Raw genomic sequence first — 15,705 nt, 5'->3', positions numbered from 1 at the left:
TGTTATCAATATTTTAGTCACGCAATTATCTTGCTGACATTTAGATAAAAAAAATAATAAATCAGGGGCTTGAGACGATAGTGGGACCAGAAAGAAAAGTCAAAGAACCAGTGGAATCTCTTGAGACTCATTCTTTGGCCTTTTTCAGTACAAGGGTAAACTTACATGGAAGAAAATCCGTCTTTGTCAAGATATTTCAATCTGAAACGAGACGGATTAAGAACTTTGAGAATTCCTGGAGTGAACAGGATCTTGCTCGTCTTGATGCTGCCACCTAGTGTTACCTTCACTTAAGCTTAGATACGTGTCAGAATAATATTGTTTAGTTCAACAATGTTTAATAAGCTACAAATCAAATGAAAATTCCATGGCTTTGCAATAAAACGTATTGGTGGTCTTCAGTGACAACTACGAATCCATGTTTTCTTTGAAGAAAATTATACAAAAATGACATCATTTTCTTATTTTGCTCAATGTTCTTTAATTAATTTTGTCTACACAGTTTAAAGACATACAACTACAAAAGTGCAAGCAGGAAAACTGTAAATCCGTCGTGTGTTGCTAGTAATAAACGTCAAGAGCTACAATATCCAGCTGACTCAAAGTTCAATATGTCGTCACTGAACGTGCTGAACAGAGTTTAGTATTGATTAACCAATTTCTACAGATAATGTGTCTTGTGTAACTGTTTCACAAAAACAACAGAATCAGGAATGGGGTTTTTTTTCTCCACTTTTGTTTTTTTTTTCTTTAATCAATAGGGGGATTATTGCGCATAACCTGGTGAGAAAATTCTTGTTCTGCTCAGCACTACTTGTGTTCTGTTACTATCTGTAAGGCACCTGGTAGAAACAAGAAGACCCCTCATACAAATGCACAGGTTTAAAAAATAAAAAATAAATCTAATCGTTTGTTTCAAAATATATTGGAAAAACCCATTGCTCATGGAGAAGTTATATAAAACTAAAATGGTAAAAATATTAAATATTAAAATGTGGTTACTCAAATTAATTCTTATATTTGTTATGTTCTGGATAGTTTAATGAAATAAAAACAAAACAAATAAAGTTAACATGGAAATAATGCTGCCTAGTTTAGTGGTAATGCATGACTGATCAGTGTATATCATAAAGTAGCCAAATAGTTCAATGCAGAGGAGATTTCTGCAGGAATGGTGAGAGCCCCCCTACTGACCCCCATTAACAACCTAACAAATCTCTTTCTGCAAAAAACACGAAAAAAACAAACTAAAAACTATCTTATTGCATATCTTATGAGACATTTAAGGAAATACAATGTATTCATTTTTACAAGAATGACTTCAGCATTTTCATGAAAACCAAGAATCCCCTTTTTTGCTCATGAAGGAATTTCACAAATCCCAAACTCTTAATACATCCAACGTCAGTGATCAAATTCAGTTCAGGTTTAACCAGATAAACCTGGTTTTGTGACCATTTAATACCAAAACAAATTTAAAATGCTCTTTTTGTGTTTTTTTAACCAAAAGAAAGGCAAAATAAAACCTTAAATTATATTCTAAAGAGCCTCCATTCATCTCTGAATGAGTGAGCCACATTGTCCATATTAAAAAAACACTAAGTTAAAAATGTATAATTTGTTTTAAGATTGTTAAATCTATAACTCAATGCAAAAAAGAATAATAATAATAATAATAATACCTTTATGTTTTTTTTAAAATAACCTTTAATTTGTAAAAGTTTTTGTAAGTATCTTTACTTCAGTGTTGGACATGCTGCTGGTGATGTGGCCTTTTAAAACAGCAATGCAAAAATTGCTCTGCTTTAGTAACCAGAAAGGTTTTTGCTCGTGTCAAATTACAAAAAAAAAAAAAGAAATCATAAGTAACCTTTTGAGATGGAGCAGAAAGAAGGAAATGAATAGTACCAGATATGTCTGAAAACGTTTGATACACTTAGCTATCAAGAACAAGTTAAACGGAAAGGAATGCTTGAAAATGGCAACCGTTTGTACAGAAACTCAAAGATTTCCTCCAGACTCAGGTGCAGGTGTTTCCTTGTCGTTGAAGAGGAGATGTTCCTTAAATTCCCACTAGTCTGAACTGAAGACGCCTTCTGACATCTCAAAACACTTCAGAGCTGTTGGTTAGGGCAACGACAACACGGGGCTGTGTAGGAGTGACAAGCTTGAAGGCGTCGCTTTAACAAATTACTGTAGAAAATCCTAAAATCTGCATCTGCAGCAGGCCTGTATTAATCAAAAAGTCCTCTTTGTTCAGAATTAGTTTGTTTTGGTCCTCAGCTGTAGTTCACTCGTCTTTAAAGTGGCGTTTCCTTTGCATCCAACAACGTACGCTGGAAGCTCAAGATCTCTGTGAAGGCACAACCTGCAGAAAGAAGCACAGCAGAAATATATTCAGCAAAGCATCATAGGTCACGTAGAACACCCCACATCCCCCTCCATCGGTCTGAAATTACATCCTCGATGCTGATTTTATCGGCCTCCTAAAGTATTGATCAGTGATGGGGCTTCATCCTTACGTTTCCACTGGTCCAAAGTCAACTCCTTGTCTTCATGCGAGTTGTCGTACGGCTGAGCCTCAGTCTCCTCTGCCGGTTCTCGAAATACAGCAAAGTAAGGCAACGACAGAGCCTCCACAGCTGTCACTCTTTCCTCAGGATCTAGCAGAAGCATGCGCTCCAGCACCGCCAGGGCTAGAAAAAAAAAAAAAAAAGAAAGGAAGAATGCAGAAACGGCTAAAAACAAGAACAGAAACAACAACAAAAACGAAGCTTAACAAAATATGTTTAATATACAAATAAGAAAACTGTACCTTGGGAACTAGCAGATGGAAACAATGTCTTAAGATCTTTCTTCTCTATTTTTTGGAGACTTTTGAGGTAACTTTTAGCCTAAAAGCAAATACTTAATGACATTAGTTCACACATATACATGATAATGTGCCCTATACATAGGCAGAGAAAAGTTGGCATCGGTGTTTTTAATTCACTGATGATGTTTGTTGCAAAATCATTCAACGTCCATGCTCCTGCTGGCAGCAAGTAGACATTTAAACAGTATGGCGGGGGTTAAAGAGAAAGTATTTGATAATCTCAGGATAAACTTATATGTATTCCAAACACATCTGATACATCACATAGTTATAAAGTCTCATTTTTTAAAATCTGAACTCACATCCTCGGAGTCTAGTTTTGATATGAATTCTTGACTTGGCGTTCCTGTGACCTTCATGATCTGATTCAGCTGATCTAGGTCTAAGGAGAAATGTTAAGGTTCTAAACCAGAAAAAAAAAGCAGATGAGTACAAGTTGATCCTGAAAATAAAAGAAAACATAAACCCTGAGAATGAGATTGGTTTAAAAAAAAAAAAAAGGATACGGTCACTGCCTTTAAAAAGGGGTTTTCCTTGCAGCATCTCTGCCATGATGCAGCCCACAGACCAAATATCCACTGTGGAAAAGACAAAGCAGCACCAATAAAGACATAGCATGATAAAATCGAAGGTCATTGATCAGCAACTTGACATGAAATGTATTTGAAAGAAGATTTGCAGTGCTGGCTGTTAAGGCAGCTCCACCTAGTGGATAAACTGTGTCATGATTTGGTTTTCTGAGACTTCTGAACTTCTAGTATGTTCTGATTTCTAAATCGCAGCGACAGCAGAATGATGGCCTAAACTCTAAACTCACTGTCACCAATCACAAACTGAAGACTTATAAAATAATAACCATGAGTCTTTTTTTCATACAGTAAATATTTTCTCCAAGTTCAGACTTTTTAAAACTTTTTTCACAGAAAAAACCAAAATGCTAATGTCTTGTGACAGCAGAAACCCTGAGAAAGCAGAAGATTCGCACATAAAAAACCCGAGTACATGCCAAACTTTGAAACAAAAGAAGCATTGTTTTTTTTGCTGATGAGAACAACACACTGATGAGAAAGGCCAGTATCGGGACCTTTCTCCACAGATTTACCCGTCTGTGTGTAGTGCATCCAGTTGAGGATGACCTCCGGGGCTCTGTACCATCGGGTCACCACGTAGCCTGTCATCTCAGTGTCCGCCTGCCGAGCTAAGCCAAAGTCCAAGATCTATCAGGACAATAAATGCAGACAATTGAAGAATTACGTGAGCTGGGTATCATAAAACACAGCTGCAGATTTGGGCACCGTCAGGTAGGAATGTGTTAAAAGGCTTAATGGTAAATTAATCTTTTACAGCAGTACAAACAGTAACAGACGGTGTCCTGACTAGTCCTATTGTAAATTAGATTTTTAATCTCAATTGATCTTTGTGTTGGGGGAGCGGGGAGGACTTTATGAAAAAATGTTAGAATTGCTGCCTCTAATTTGAGTGTATTTATGTTCTGGACTACAACTCATGTAAAGATCAGCAAAACCATCACAGCCCTCTAAAAGTCATTGTTATTTATCGATTTTACCTTAGAGATTTTCTTTGAAGTTCTAGTTAGTAGGAGTCAGACATTCTAGTTTTTAGCGTAGAAATACGACATGATGCAACAGAATCCCATTTCCGTCACCTCAATAGCAAGGCAGTAAAGTTTTGCTGAAACTTGCTGCTGAACAAATATCTTTAGATCAGCTCTGTGGCAACAGAGAAACGTATAAAGCATGCGGGATGTTGGACCCAGAGGTGAGAAAATGCTCTTCAAGTGGAGGAGATTTGTCATGATTTTCATACACAGCTACTTGCCCTTTTCTACCGTCAAAAGCAACAATTGATGGATAAATTTGTGCAACCAAAACTTAACTGTAACTACAAGTATTTACTTTTGTCCTCATCCAGCTTAGGGTTTGCTAAACCTTTCTGGCACGGCTTCGTCCGACAAACCCAAGGTTGAGTTTTCCAGGACGTCTGGTATGAAATATAGATATGTTGGAAAGCACCTTCTGCTCAGCGTTAAGCACAGTGGAGAACCGATGGGGTCTGTTTCTCTTCCAAAGGTCCTGAGAACATCGTTAGAGTGCATGGCAGCATGAACTCTATACAACAAGATCAGGACATTTGAAATAAAAACCAAGTAACTAAACCTGAGCTTTTCAGAACAATAACAATCTAAAATATGTCAGAGAAATGCTGCAAACCAGCGGTTTCAGTTCACAACACCTAAATCTTAAAAAGAACACGAGTTAAGCTAAACTAAAGAGAGCGTGGTAAAGAAATGAAGAGTCCAGAGGAGATTTCTATGGAAACAGCCATTGTGTCACTTATGATTATTTTTAAACAACTAAATGGTGTTTTCTCCAGTAAATGACTGTTCTCAAGGAAAAGGTCAGATTTTCTTTGCAATTATTTCATTGCAAGATCTTTTTTTTTTTCCTGCAACAACAGTTGGTTTTGCATTTTGTTCAAATCATCATGAGGGTGCCAACAAATCTGTCAAACGTAAGCGATGGGGAGGATTTGTTTAAACCACAGTGTGATGCAGAGAGCTGTACCTTGAGCTCGCAGTCTTGGTTGACGACAAGATTTCCTGGTTTGAGATCCTGAAAGTGTTTACATTAAAAGCCATAAATTAGCAGCTCGGAGGAAAGAAAGTCTCTGTCGTAGTAGGTAACAAACCCACCCTGTGAATTATACCAGCAGAATGGATGTACTGAAAGAAAGAGAAATAAGAGCATTAATTCAGTCCGCTGAAACACTAAAAAAAAAAAAAGAACAACAAACAGCCTGTGTGAACCGTATCAGACCTTGAGTCCTTTCAGAGTCTGATAAACCAAGCACTGGATTTTTTCTTCCGATAGTTTGGTCTTCTTCATCAGCTTCCCCAGGTCAGTTCCCATGAACGGCATCACCAGACAGCTTGAAAGGGAAGAGCAGGTTGTGACCGGGTCAGATTTTGACAGCACACTTTAGTACATGACCAAAGACGTCTGCATTTCTATGACGGTGCCAGGATGAGAGGCCATAAACGAATGCTTACAAATCTTTGAATCGGTCCAAAGAAAGGTCTGCAGTAAACACATCTAGAAGGCCAATGACCTGCACGAGAGCAGAAGATACCACACACTGGGTTAATTCATTGTGCTAAACAGATATCAGTAAGTGTCTGCAATGATGAGAGCCGACCAGCCACTGATCTCAGTTTTTAATTCTGCATAAATGAAACTGACCAGTCGTATCTCCAAAAATTGGAATATGCAACTAATATATATATTTAAAAAAAGTGTTTTAACCATTATTTCTGTCAAAAGTGATGCGTATGTGATGTTTTAATGTTTTACGGAAGATTAACTAAATAAGACCATTAATATCCTTCATAAGAACAGACGCTCTTATATTATGGTGTGTACATAATGAGGGAGACTGCTAAGGTTATCCAGCAGACAGTCACCGACAGGCTTTCGGTGACCACCCCAGTCCACACCATGTGAATCTCCACAAAATTATTAAATGATTCTCAACTACCACACTTTTTCCTTCCTGTAAACTTTCCTTCAGCATGCTTGGATACAACCCTCTTTGAACAGCTTCTTTAGTAGTGACTTTTTGTGGCTTGCCCTTCATGTGGAGGGTGTCGGTTCAAACATTAACTCAATAACTTAACATTTCAGTTTCAAAAGTATTATTTTTTATCATTTCATGTGTGATATTCTAATTTTTCTGGTACTTTCATCACCTGAAACTCACACTTACAAAAATCAGCTGAAATAAAAGGTTTAAAAAAAAAAAAGCAATGAAGAGGAAAGAGTGATGTCGTGTCTCACATTTTCGTGCTTCATATGTTTGAGAAGCTTCAGCTCCCTGAAGGCCCGCTTGGCGAACACCTCAGACTGGAAGGGTCTGTAGAGCTTCTTGATGGCCACTCTGGTTCCCGTCCTGGAGTCCAGCGCTGAGCTGCAGGAAGAAGCGCAGCACAACAACATCACCTGACCGCCTGCAGCGCTGCCAGTATGAGGAAACAGCAGCCGAGTAGGAACTTTGCTGTGATACGGGAACAAGACGGCGTGTAGCAAAAAATGATTTAAAAAAAAAAAAAAAAAAATTTAACCCCGTCGCACCTGCGCGCGCTCCTGCCTGTCATCCACCTATTTTGTTTTTTTTTTTTAACTTTCCTTCGCAGCTTTTCCAGACTCGATCAGGTGTCATCAAGTCGTATTCGGCGATTCGGGCGGAGCGGTTCGGTGCCGCCCACGCAAGTTGCAATCATTGATAAAGGGGCCCCCACGCTGTGAGACGCACCGAACTGTGCACGAAAGGCGGCGGCTCTTCCCATCGCTGCTGTAAACTTCACTGATCACAAGAAAACATTTCACCCACCGATGCTCTGCTCCTGTTCCAGCAGATTGCACCCCCTCCCCCCCGCTGGTTTCTAAGTGTTGTCAGAACGGCTCCTGCGGAGGTGTCGGCGAGCGCGTCTTCATCATCGTATGAGGAAGTGAAACAGCGTGTGTTTAACCAAGCGTGGACACTTTTTCTTTTGTTTGGCTTTAACACAGACTGTCTGCTCGGACGGCACCATCTGTTCGCTCTTTGTTTGAAAGCCACGCATCTCCCCCCTGCCTGAGTGCGCCAGGCCGCCTTATAATAAAATATCTTCTTCCACTTCGCCGGAGTTCACTTACCACACAGTTCCGTACGCTCCGGTCCCCACCTGAATCAGGTCGCGGTACCGGTCCGGTACTTCCCAGACGCTTTTGTTTATTTCTTGTCGGTAAAAGCCAGGTCTGACCCGCCTTGCCATGATGCGTGATAAGTATCAGTTGAGACGTGTATCTCAAACACCTTCCCCTCTGATCCCTTTGTCTCTTCCGGAGCTACGCAGTCATTGTCCCAGATTCCACCTATGCGCTCACTGCGCAGCACAGTTCAGGGCGCACCCTGAGGTCGCCAAAAAAAAAAAAAAAAAAAAGCCACTCCCGACTTCTGCGGGAGGTCAATAATTAAAGGTGAAAAACAGTGTTAGTTGGAAACTAGAAGAAAAAAAAAAAGAGGCGGCTTTAAATAGAATTCCTGGGTGCGTGAGTACAGTCAGTCAGTAGTTATTTGAAGACGTGCTGGGACATGAACGACACAGAGGCCCAAACCGAGGCCGTAAAGAGATCCATCACTGACACGCAACCAGAAATAGAAGGAACTGGAATCCTTTTCACGAGGTTGTGTATTGTCAGCTTAGTCTGCCAACAAAAGAGTAACTATTTACACTGCCTTGCAAAAAAAAATAAAAAATCTTTCACTCTTCTTTTACATTTTGTCACAGCTACAAACTTCAAAGTATCTAGCTGGATGCTTCCAACACAAAATATTACATCACAAATAACATTACTGGAGTTTGTTTCATCCATCTGAAACATGTTACATGCCTTTGCATTTAAGTGGCATAAAGTATCAGCTTTTAGTTCTGGACATTGACATTTCTAGCACATATTTATGCGACATGACAGAAATGATTCCTTCTGGTCCTGGAAGGCAAATATCCAGTCCAGACTAAAGGTTTTGGGGTTTCTTCCAACTGATTTTGGGTGTATTCATCTCCTCCCGGTCCCCAATGAAGAAAAGCAACCCCACGTCCTGATGCTGCCAACACCATGTTTGGATGTTGTGTTTTGCGCAGCGCTGGTTCTCTGTCACATATGACAGTTTGCATGCAGGCCATAAAGCTAAACGTGGACATATCTGACCAGAGCGTCTTCTTCATGTTTGCTTTGTCCCGTTGTGTTTTCCCAATACACAACCACTTTCTTCTTGGCAGTTTTCATCAAAAGCCAGTTCAAGCCCAGCTAGTAGCCATCTACTGATACTCTGCAGCTCCCCAAAAGTTTCAAAGGGATTCTTGACTGCTTGTCCTTTGCTGGCATGTCAGCGTAGATGTTTGTTTTTGCTTTGGTAGGTTTGTGGTTGTACCGGTTCCAAACTTGAAACAAACCCTGATCCATATTTACACACACACACACACCCACGCACACACACAAATATCAAAATATAATTTAAAACAGGATGAGAAAACGAAATAGAAATAATACAAATGTGAAATTACTCGATAAACTCTTAAAAAGTGATTCATTTATAAACAAACCCACTGTATCCCTAACTGAACGAGTATCGATCCAACTGAGTAGAGTGCTATAAAACGCTGCTTACAGGAACATTCAGCTGTTTTACTGTGCATTTAAAACTGCTTTAAATTTCCTGATGCTCACAGAAAGCTTGAACCGTTTTCCCCACCCCGGGCTTTTTCAAGAGAGAGATTTCATTGTATGCAGTAATCAAGTTCTGCTTACTACATCGTCAGTAAGGTGGCCACAGATGGGAAGTAACCAGAATATGCAACAGGCTTTAAACAAAGAAATGCATGCATGGCAGTTGTTTCAATATATCACCATCATTCATTTGCTTTGTAATAAAATGATAAAGTTATTTAATCATTTTTAGATACAGGAATATGTATCCAAATGTTCTGCTTGGTTTGACATATCAAAAATAACACTTTCACTAGCATTAAATTTCATATTTTACCACATGCTCTTATTGGGGGTTTGGGATTTAACGTGGCTCTGTGGCACCTTTAACGCTCGGGTGACTGGCAAAGACAACTGGCTGTCCTGGATTTTATTTAGGGGCATCAGATTAAGAGGGAGAATCCATATTCATGTCACACTTTTCATAAACTACAATGAAATGTAAGAGAAGAAAAAAGTTCAATTCAAAGTAAAAATCTAAAATTAACAACACGGTCTGCTAAAAGGTCTGTTTAATAGAAAAAACAGAAAAGGTTACAATCATATATATTTACCTGAAAGTTACAGCAATTGCATTATTTTTATAAAAACACATTTTCAACCCGAGCAGACACATCCAGATTAGTCATTCCTAATTCAAACCTACCTGTAAATATAGAATAATAAAAGAAAACGATGGTCTGAACCTCTGAGAGAGGCGCGATCACAGTGAGGAGGACAAGAAAAAGCATCTACTGAACTTATTGTGCGCGTTTGTGTGTGCGGAGATTTTAGCATTTCTCTCAACTGCAATCACTCCTTTTTAATCTTACACAGTCCTCATAATATTTGGTACATTCTGGAAGTGACAACCCCACAGTCTGTCAGAGGCAGGCAGGTCAATGCGGGACTTGTTGCCTGAATCATCATAAATAACAGAAGTGACACTGAGCAGACGGGCTGGAGGAGAGCCAAGCTGGGTTTCTGTAAACCTGTTCCTCCTGCAACCTTGCACATTACATTCAGAGCCAAGACTTGACTTGACGCCGCTTTTGTCATCTGCATTGATGAATGTCTAAAAATAAATCCCAAACTGTTTAAATTTGGAAATCTTAGGCAATGGAAGAACAGAGTCACCTCCCATCCTCCCGTCTGTTTTGTGTCATCATGCTAATCTGTGAAGAGCCACTTCTCTTAACTCCCTCACTGCTGCCTTGCCAAAGCTGAAAAGAAAGTTGGACAGTGAGATAAAGAGGAGGGGGGGATGAAAAAAAAGGGTAAAAGTCAGTGATCAACACTTTCCAACTTTCTTGTCCTTTTAGGCAGGACAGCAATTAAGGAAGCGCTTATGAAGATCAGGTGACGCAGATTTGGCGTGCCCATGCTGGGGGCTTGCTGTCGTACGGCAAAGGGCTCATGGCTGTTGATGATGATGAGGAGGAGGAGGTCCCCTGCTGTGGCTCCTCTCCTTCATCCCTCTCCCCCTGTTCAGTCCTCCTGTGCGAACCCACCCAAGCAGGAAGCTCCAGCCCTGGCTGAGAAGAAAACGGTTTCTCCAGGACCTTGAGGACCCGTCGGACCTGCAGCACAACAAATTGATGACAGAGAGACGTTGAAGAAATGTGCAGCATTCTAAAGTCACGCCAGGTCGTGGAAAACGACTCCTGACCTCAGAGAAGTCCCCACTCTCAGCAGCCTCTATTGCATTCTGGGCAATGTAGTTTCTGAGCACTACGCGAGGGTTGGTGCCGTCCATCACGCTCGCCCTCTCCTCCTGCACGGCCTGCACGTCGCTCTGACCCTCCAGCTCGCGAGCCAGACGTTTCCTGTGGAGGGACGATAAGGCGGAAACACTCAGTTGCAGTAATGGGATGCTGTCCGCCTGGAAACAACATTTCCTCCCTGTCTGTCCGCTCCCTTTATCAGTCAGACTTCCACCCATCACTAGCCACGAGAAAAAAAAACAACAAAAAACAAAAAACTCCCCCACTCTGCCCTTGCGCGGCCTCTTTCTCACAGCAAGCCTTTTTCCTGTCGAGCCTCTCTCAGGTGAAGCGTCTCACCTGTAGAGGGCGATCCAGGAGGTCCACTCCTGAGCCTGCCTGGCCCTCAGCTCGTCCTGGCTCGTCTCCAGCAGGACCTTCAGTTTGCTCATTCTGTCCAGCTGCCTCGCGATGGTCGCCCTGTCTGAGATCATCTCAAACAGAGCCGGGTTGCTCTGAGCCATGGACAGCAGCATTGACAGTTCACTATCAACCAAACAGATAAAAATGAGTCGTAACAGGGCAGAGAGTCTGATGTACAGAAAGAAAGCGGGACTGTGTTATAGGCAATAACCATCCGAACAAAAATCATAGGTTCTCTACAAGGTTCAGGTCAGGTCAGTTTATTGGCCGGTCTAACAAAGTGACATCATCATCATTAAACATCAGAACCTTTGGCGGTATTGGTAGATGCAAAGTCCTGATGAAAAATTAAGTGAGTATTCCGACAAAACATAAATACATCACCACTGCCCTCTTGAGTCAGAAATGTGAATTACATCAAATTTAGTAAACGCATAGATAATTATAAAACCAGTACTTATGCATTTTAATCAGATCTGTGGAATACTGGATATGACAACTATGCCTAAATAGTAAAGCTAAGAGACAACGGCACCTCCATGTTACAGCTCACAGATTAACTATCTTGAATTCTGTCAAAAGACTCTGAAATCATATGCAATTTATTTTTTTGCATAATTAGCATTTAGAATAATTTTACAATTCTTTTACAAAATGTATCATTTTTCTCAATCACATTTTAAACAGGGCGTATTGCCATCCTTGCTAAATGTAATGAATGAATTTCAAATCAAAATTTATTGATAATGTATGTGATTGATAATGTCTTTTCCTATGTTGTCGCATAGGAAAACACGAGAACCATCTTTTGACAAGCAAAAACTGTTTTCCCCAAACCTTTAGTTTTAATCAGCTACACATATTCATCTCAAAATGTACACAGTTCTGCTGAACATGACTTTTTTTTTATTTTTATATATCTATTATCTTTGCATCTCACCGTGGATCCATTGTGGGTGTGTTGGCTGACTTCAGCTCCTCTAAAGAAGCGCACTGCTCCAGGAGGAGTTCTGAGGCTTTCCTTACGATCTCCTCATCTCGCTCCGTTTCTCCCTCTGACGGACAGGAAATCTGAGCTAAGTTACGGAAGGTGTTCGTGAAGTCAGCACCTGCAAGAAAAGAAATGGAAAATGAGTCAATCAACACTCGTTTGATTTAGTGCAATCATCCCACGCTGCACTCCGACCTGTGTCGTGCATTGTGCGCAGCAGCTCAGTGATCAGGATCTCGTCCTCGGGCTCCTCCTTTCTCAGCAAACCCAGTTTCTTCCTCATGTTCTCCAGGTAGAAGCGGTTGAACTGATCCAGGTATTCGTCTATCACAGCCTTTGCTCGATCTGGTGGCAACTCCGGAGCCAGGGCCTCTGCCAGCTTCACCAGGTTCCACCTGCAGATAGCCGGCTGGGCCTTGTACGAATATCGGCCAGAGTTGTCCGACGCGTTGCAAACGAAATCTGGATCGAACCTGAAACGGATGTGGAAGGTTTTTACCAACCTATGCAGACTCACCAAGGTTGCTTATTTATTCGTTTTTAGTGATAGCCTTACAATGAATCACATAGCACAGACGGTGCCACTTTAGAAGTAAGAGGAAAGGACAACTGAAAGTTTATGAACTAAAACATTAAGGTTTATTTCTTTAGATTAGCTCTAGAGTTTCATATACTGACAGTAAAGTCAGAAGCTTGTTTATGGGGACAAAAAGCGAGTGGTTTGTTCCTTTTAACCATATTAATTCAAATATTAGTGGGGCTTGTGTATATAATTGTCAGCCACTGCCAATGAGCAAAAACCAACAATATACCCAGACCTCTGTGCATCCAATTGTTAATATGTGCATACATGTCTCAACAGCCCATTATGCGATTTCCTAAAAAACCATAAAGTCAATCGTTCCACATAAACATCACAACCTAACCTGTCCATGAAGCCGTACGGACCGTAGTCCAAAGTGAGTCCCAAAACACTCATATTGTCGGTGTTCAGAACTCCGTGACAGAATCCAACACACTGCCACTGAGCCACGAGTCGAGCCGTACGGGACATCACCTAAAATTAGAGAGACAAGAGGAAGATATCTCCAGATGAATGAAAAACTTAAAAACACAGGTTTTAGACATAATGTGACCTCATGTTAAGCAGGTATGAACAACTCAAGACACATGAATGAAGCTAAATACTTGTTAAGTAAAGCAGACAGGGCAGTGAACCAGTTCAACAAAATAAACGCCAAATGTAATTCTGGAACAATATTGCGGTACATCCCAACTAAAGCAGAACCTTCCAGCTAACTTAGTTTTTACGTGCCAATAAACCATCCTTCACCACCTGAAATCAGCATGTTTACAACAAGTTACCGTAAACTCTTACCTCTCTAAAGAAAGCCACGTTTCTCTCCACCCGGTCTGGATGATCCCGCTGGATTTCAGGGTAAAACATTTCAATGACATAATCCAACATCTGACCTCGGATCTCTTCCCGTCCGTAACTGGGACCCTGACGCCCCGTGAACTCGTCAGCCGGTTTGAAGATCTCAAAGGAACCGAACCTGTGCAGAAAAAGGAAGACTCAGCGAAAGCGTCAGGATGATGTCATACATCTGTGAAATATGACACAGGAAAGTCAGTGCACACCTAAGGAAGGTGGGAGCGATGCGGAGGACCACTGAGCATTTCTCGTAACAGGGATTCCCGCTGTAGTGGACGTCCCTGATGACCTTGCTGTCGGAGGTGACCACGGAGCCGGCTCTGGTGGTGGGGATACCGAGGAAGAACATCGCCTCACTGCAAAGGAATTCTCTTATACTGGATCGCAGGACTTTTCGGCCATCAGCTTTCCTGTGGGGGATGTACTTCCATGTCAATTTTAGATGACAGACGAACACAAAGTAGTTTGGAAAACAATCATTATTTTCAGTAACATTTACTCTGGTAGCTGTCAGTAAAAGTGCAACCAACTGCCTTCTGAATCTGAAGTCACCCAAGTAGTAAATAAAGACAACTTGTATGTCATTTAATCTCGGTGCATTTCATTTATTTCTACCATATGGCAATTGCTGAAATGAAATGGTTGTTTATCACACCATAGTCATATGGTGTGATAAATCATATCACACCATATCATAGCCCAGATTGTGATTCTGGACCATGGTCTATTGTATGAGGTGAAAAATGTTGTCTAATCTCAATGAGTTCGTTTTTATTTCTTTGCAAAGATGACGAATGTGAAAAAAAAAAGAAATCTTCAGGATGTATACAGTTAGCCATGTTTTAATCAAACGTTGATTCAACAAACTTGAAAGGGCTCACAGCACACTTTTTTTGTAAATAAAAGAAAATGTTGAAAACTTTCAATTACTTTCCTTTCACTCAACGAGTAAAGCCATAAAAACGACGAAGACGAACTTTGTCGTTACCTGGAATATGGGGTCAGTCCCGCTCCTTTCACCTGAATCTCCCACCGCCCGCTCGGATTTTCCCGGAGCAACTCTGGATTTTGTCCCGGTGGAGCCTTCACCTCTCCAAGGTAGCAGGCGGCCCCGTCCCCCAGCTGCCCGGCAAACTGTCCGAACTGGTGACCGCAGTAGCAGTGAGCCGCGGGCTCAGATCCAGGCATGACTTTGGACCCGCTCAGGTACTCGGGTCCGAGAGGATCGTTCATAACCTCTTCTCCGTCGAGCCCCAGCAGCGCCAGGGCTTTGCCCGAAACGGCCACGAACCGAGGGCTGTTCAGCGGCTCAGGGATAACTCGAGAGAAACACGCTCCTTTCACCATTCGGACCCCAGGCTCGTCGGACGGGTCCAGGGGAAGTTTCTTAAGGGCGACGTTATCAAAGTCGAGTCGTTCCAAAGAGGAGCGACCCACTGCCAGACCCATTTCGTCCATCCTGACTGTGCAGAGGACTCTGAAGACCGTCACATGGGGCAGGAAGATGCGCGACACTCCCAGCCGGGGTCCTAAATAAGCCATGCAAATCAGGCCATCAGTCTGTTAGTGTCCTGTGGCGCAGTCTGAACTGTTTAGGCTAATCATGCTTTCATAATCCTGGGAGCGACAGCGGATGTTTGGGAGCCCTCGTGTTGTTGCACCTTCAAATGCCCGACTTGAAACAGCAAAGGCGGAACTCTAAGGTGGGGAGAACCATAACAGGGGACGAGCGTTTATTAAAGATCTTTATTATTTAACATAATACATGTCTTAAAGCTGTAAATGATCGATTTTCATTCGTGAGAATGGAATTTTTAAACGACCGATTTTACTGTACCGTATTTTCGGAAAACTCGTTGCGTGATTACTGCTTGGTACGGAGCCCCATAGGGGACATGGGGAAATAAATAAATAAATAAAAACATAATGAATTTTTTTTTACTTTCGGTTAATTCAGTGTACCGAAACATGCT

The 15,705-nt window shown here is 41.5% G+C and overlaps 2 protein-coding genes across 2 annotated transcripts; both read right to left on the bottom strand.

Moving 5' to 3' along the window:
- Positions 1 to 738: 738 nt before the first annotated feature.
- Positions 739 to 7,865, bottom strand: mapk12a (mitogen-activated protein kinase 12a). The gene is made up of 12 exons (XM_008411637.2): positions 7,588 to 7,865; positions 6,730 to 6,859; positions 5,946 to 6,004; positions 5,713 to 5,824; positions 5,589 to 5,618; positions 5,461 to 5,508; positions 3,978 to 4,092; positions 3,382 to 3,453; positions 3,178 to 3,257; positions 2,816 to 2,894; positions 2,523 to 2,696; positions 739 to 2,368 (listed from the first exon to the last, which is right to left on the bottom strand). The coding sequence occupies exons 1-12, from the start codon at positions 7,704 to 7,706 to the stop codon at positions 2,301 to 2,303; spliced, it is 1,086 nt and encodes a 361-aa protein (XP_008409859.1). The 5' UTR covers positions 7,707 to 7,865; the 3' UTR covers positions 739 to 2,300.
- Positions 7,866 to 9,696: 1,831 nt separating this feature from the next.
- selenoo1 (selenoprotein O1) lies at positions 9,697 to 15,423 on the bottom strand. The gene is made up of 9 exons (XM_008411636.2): positions 14,721 to 15,423; positions 13,939 to 14,142; positions 13,676 to 13,853; positions 13,224 to 13,354; positions 12,493 to 12,770; positions 12,247 to 12,415; positions 11,244 to 11,429; positions 10,850 to 11,006; positions 9,697 to 10,760 (listed from the first exon to the last, which is right to left on the bottom strand). The coding sequence occupies exons 1-9, from the start codon at positions 15,272 to 15,274 to the stop codon at positions 10,527 to 10,529; spliced, it is 2,091 nt and encodes a 696-aa protein (XP_008409858.2). The 5' UTR covers positions 15,275 to 15,423; the 3' UTR covers positions 9,697 to 10,526.
- Between the last annotated feature and the right edge of the window lie 282 nt (positions 15,424 to 15,705).

This window comes from Poecilia reticulata, linkage group LG6 (assembly GCF_000633615.1).
Source record: "Poecilia reticulata strain Guanapo linkage group LG6, Guppy_female_1.0+MT, whole genome shotgun sequence".
Lineage (NCBI taxonomy): Eukaryota > Metazoa > Chordata > Actinopteri > Cyprinodontiformes > Poeciliidae > Poecilia > Poecilia reticulata.
This window is presented reverse-complemented; position numbering and strand designations above follow the sequence as displayed.

Bases quoted from the DNA above. Each gene is read 5' to 3' on its own strand.
- mapk12a (XM_008411637.2), bottom strand. From the start codon at position 7,706: ATGGCAAGGCGGGTCAGACCTGGCTTTTACCGACAAGAAATAAACAAA. The intron at 4,093-5,460 runs GTACAGCTCTCT...TTGTCCTGATAG, and splicing joins ACCAAGACTGCGAGCTCAAG to ATCTTGGACTTTGGCTTAGC. The intron at 2,697-2,815 runs GTACAGTTTTCT...TTTTTTTTCTAG, and splicing joins TCCATCTGCTAGTTCCCAAG to CCCTGGCGGTGCTGGAGCGC.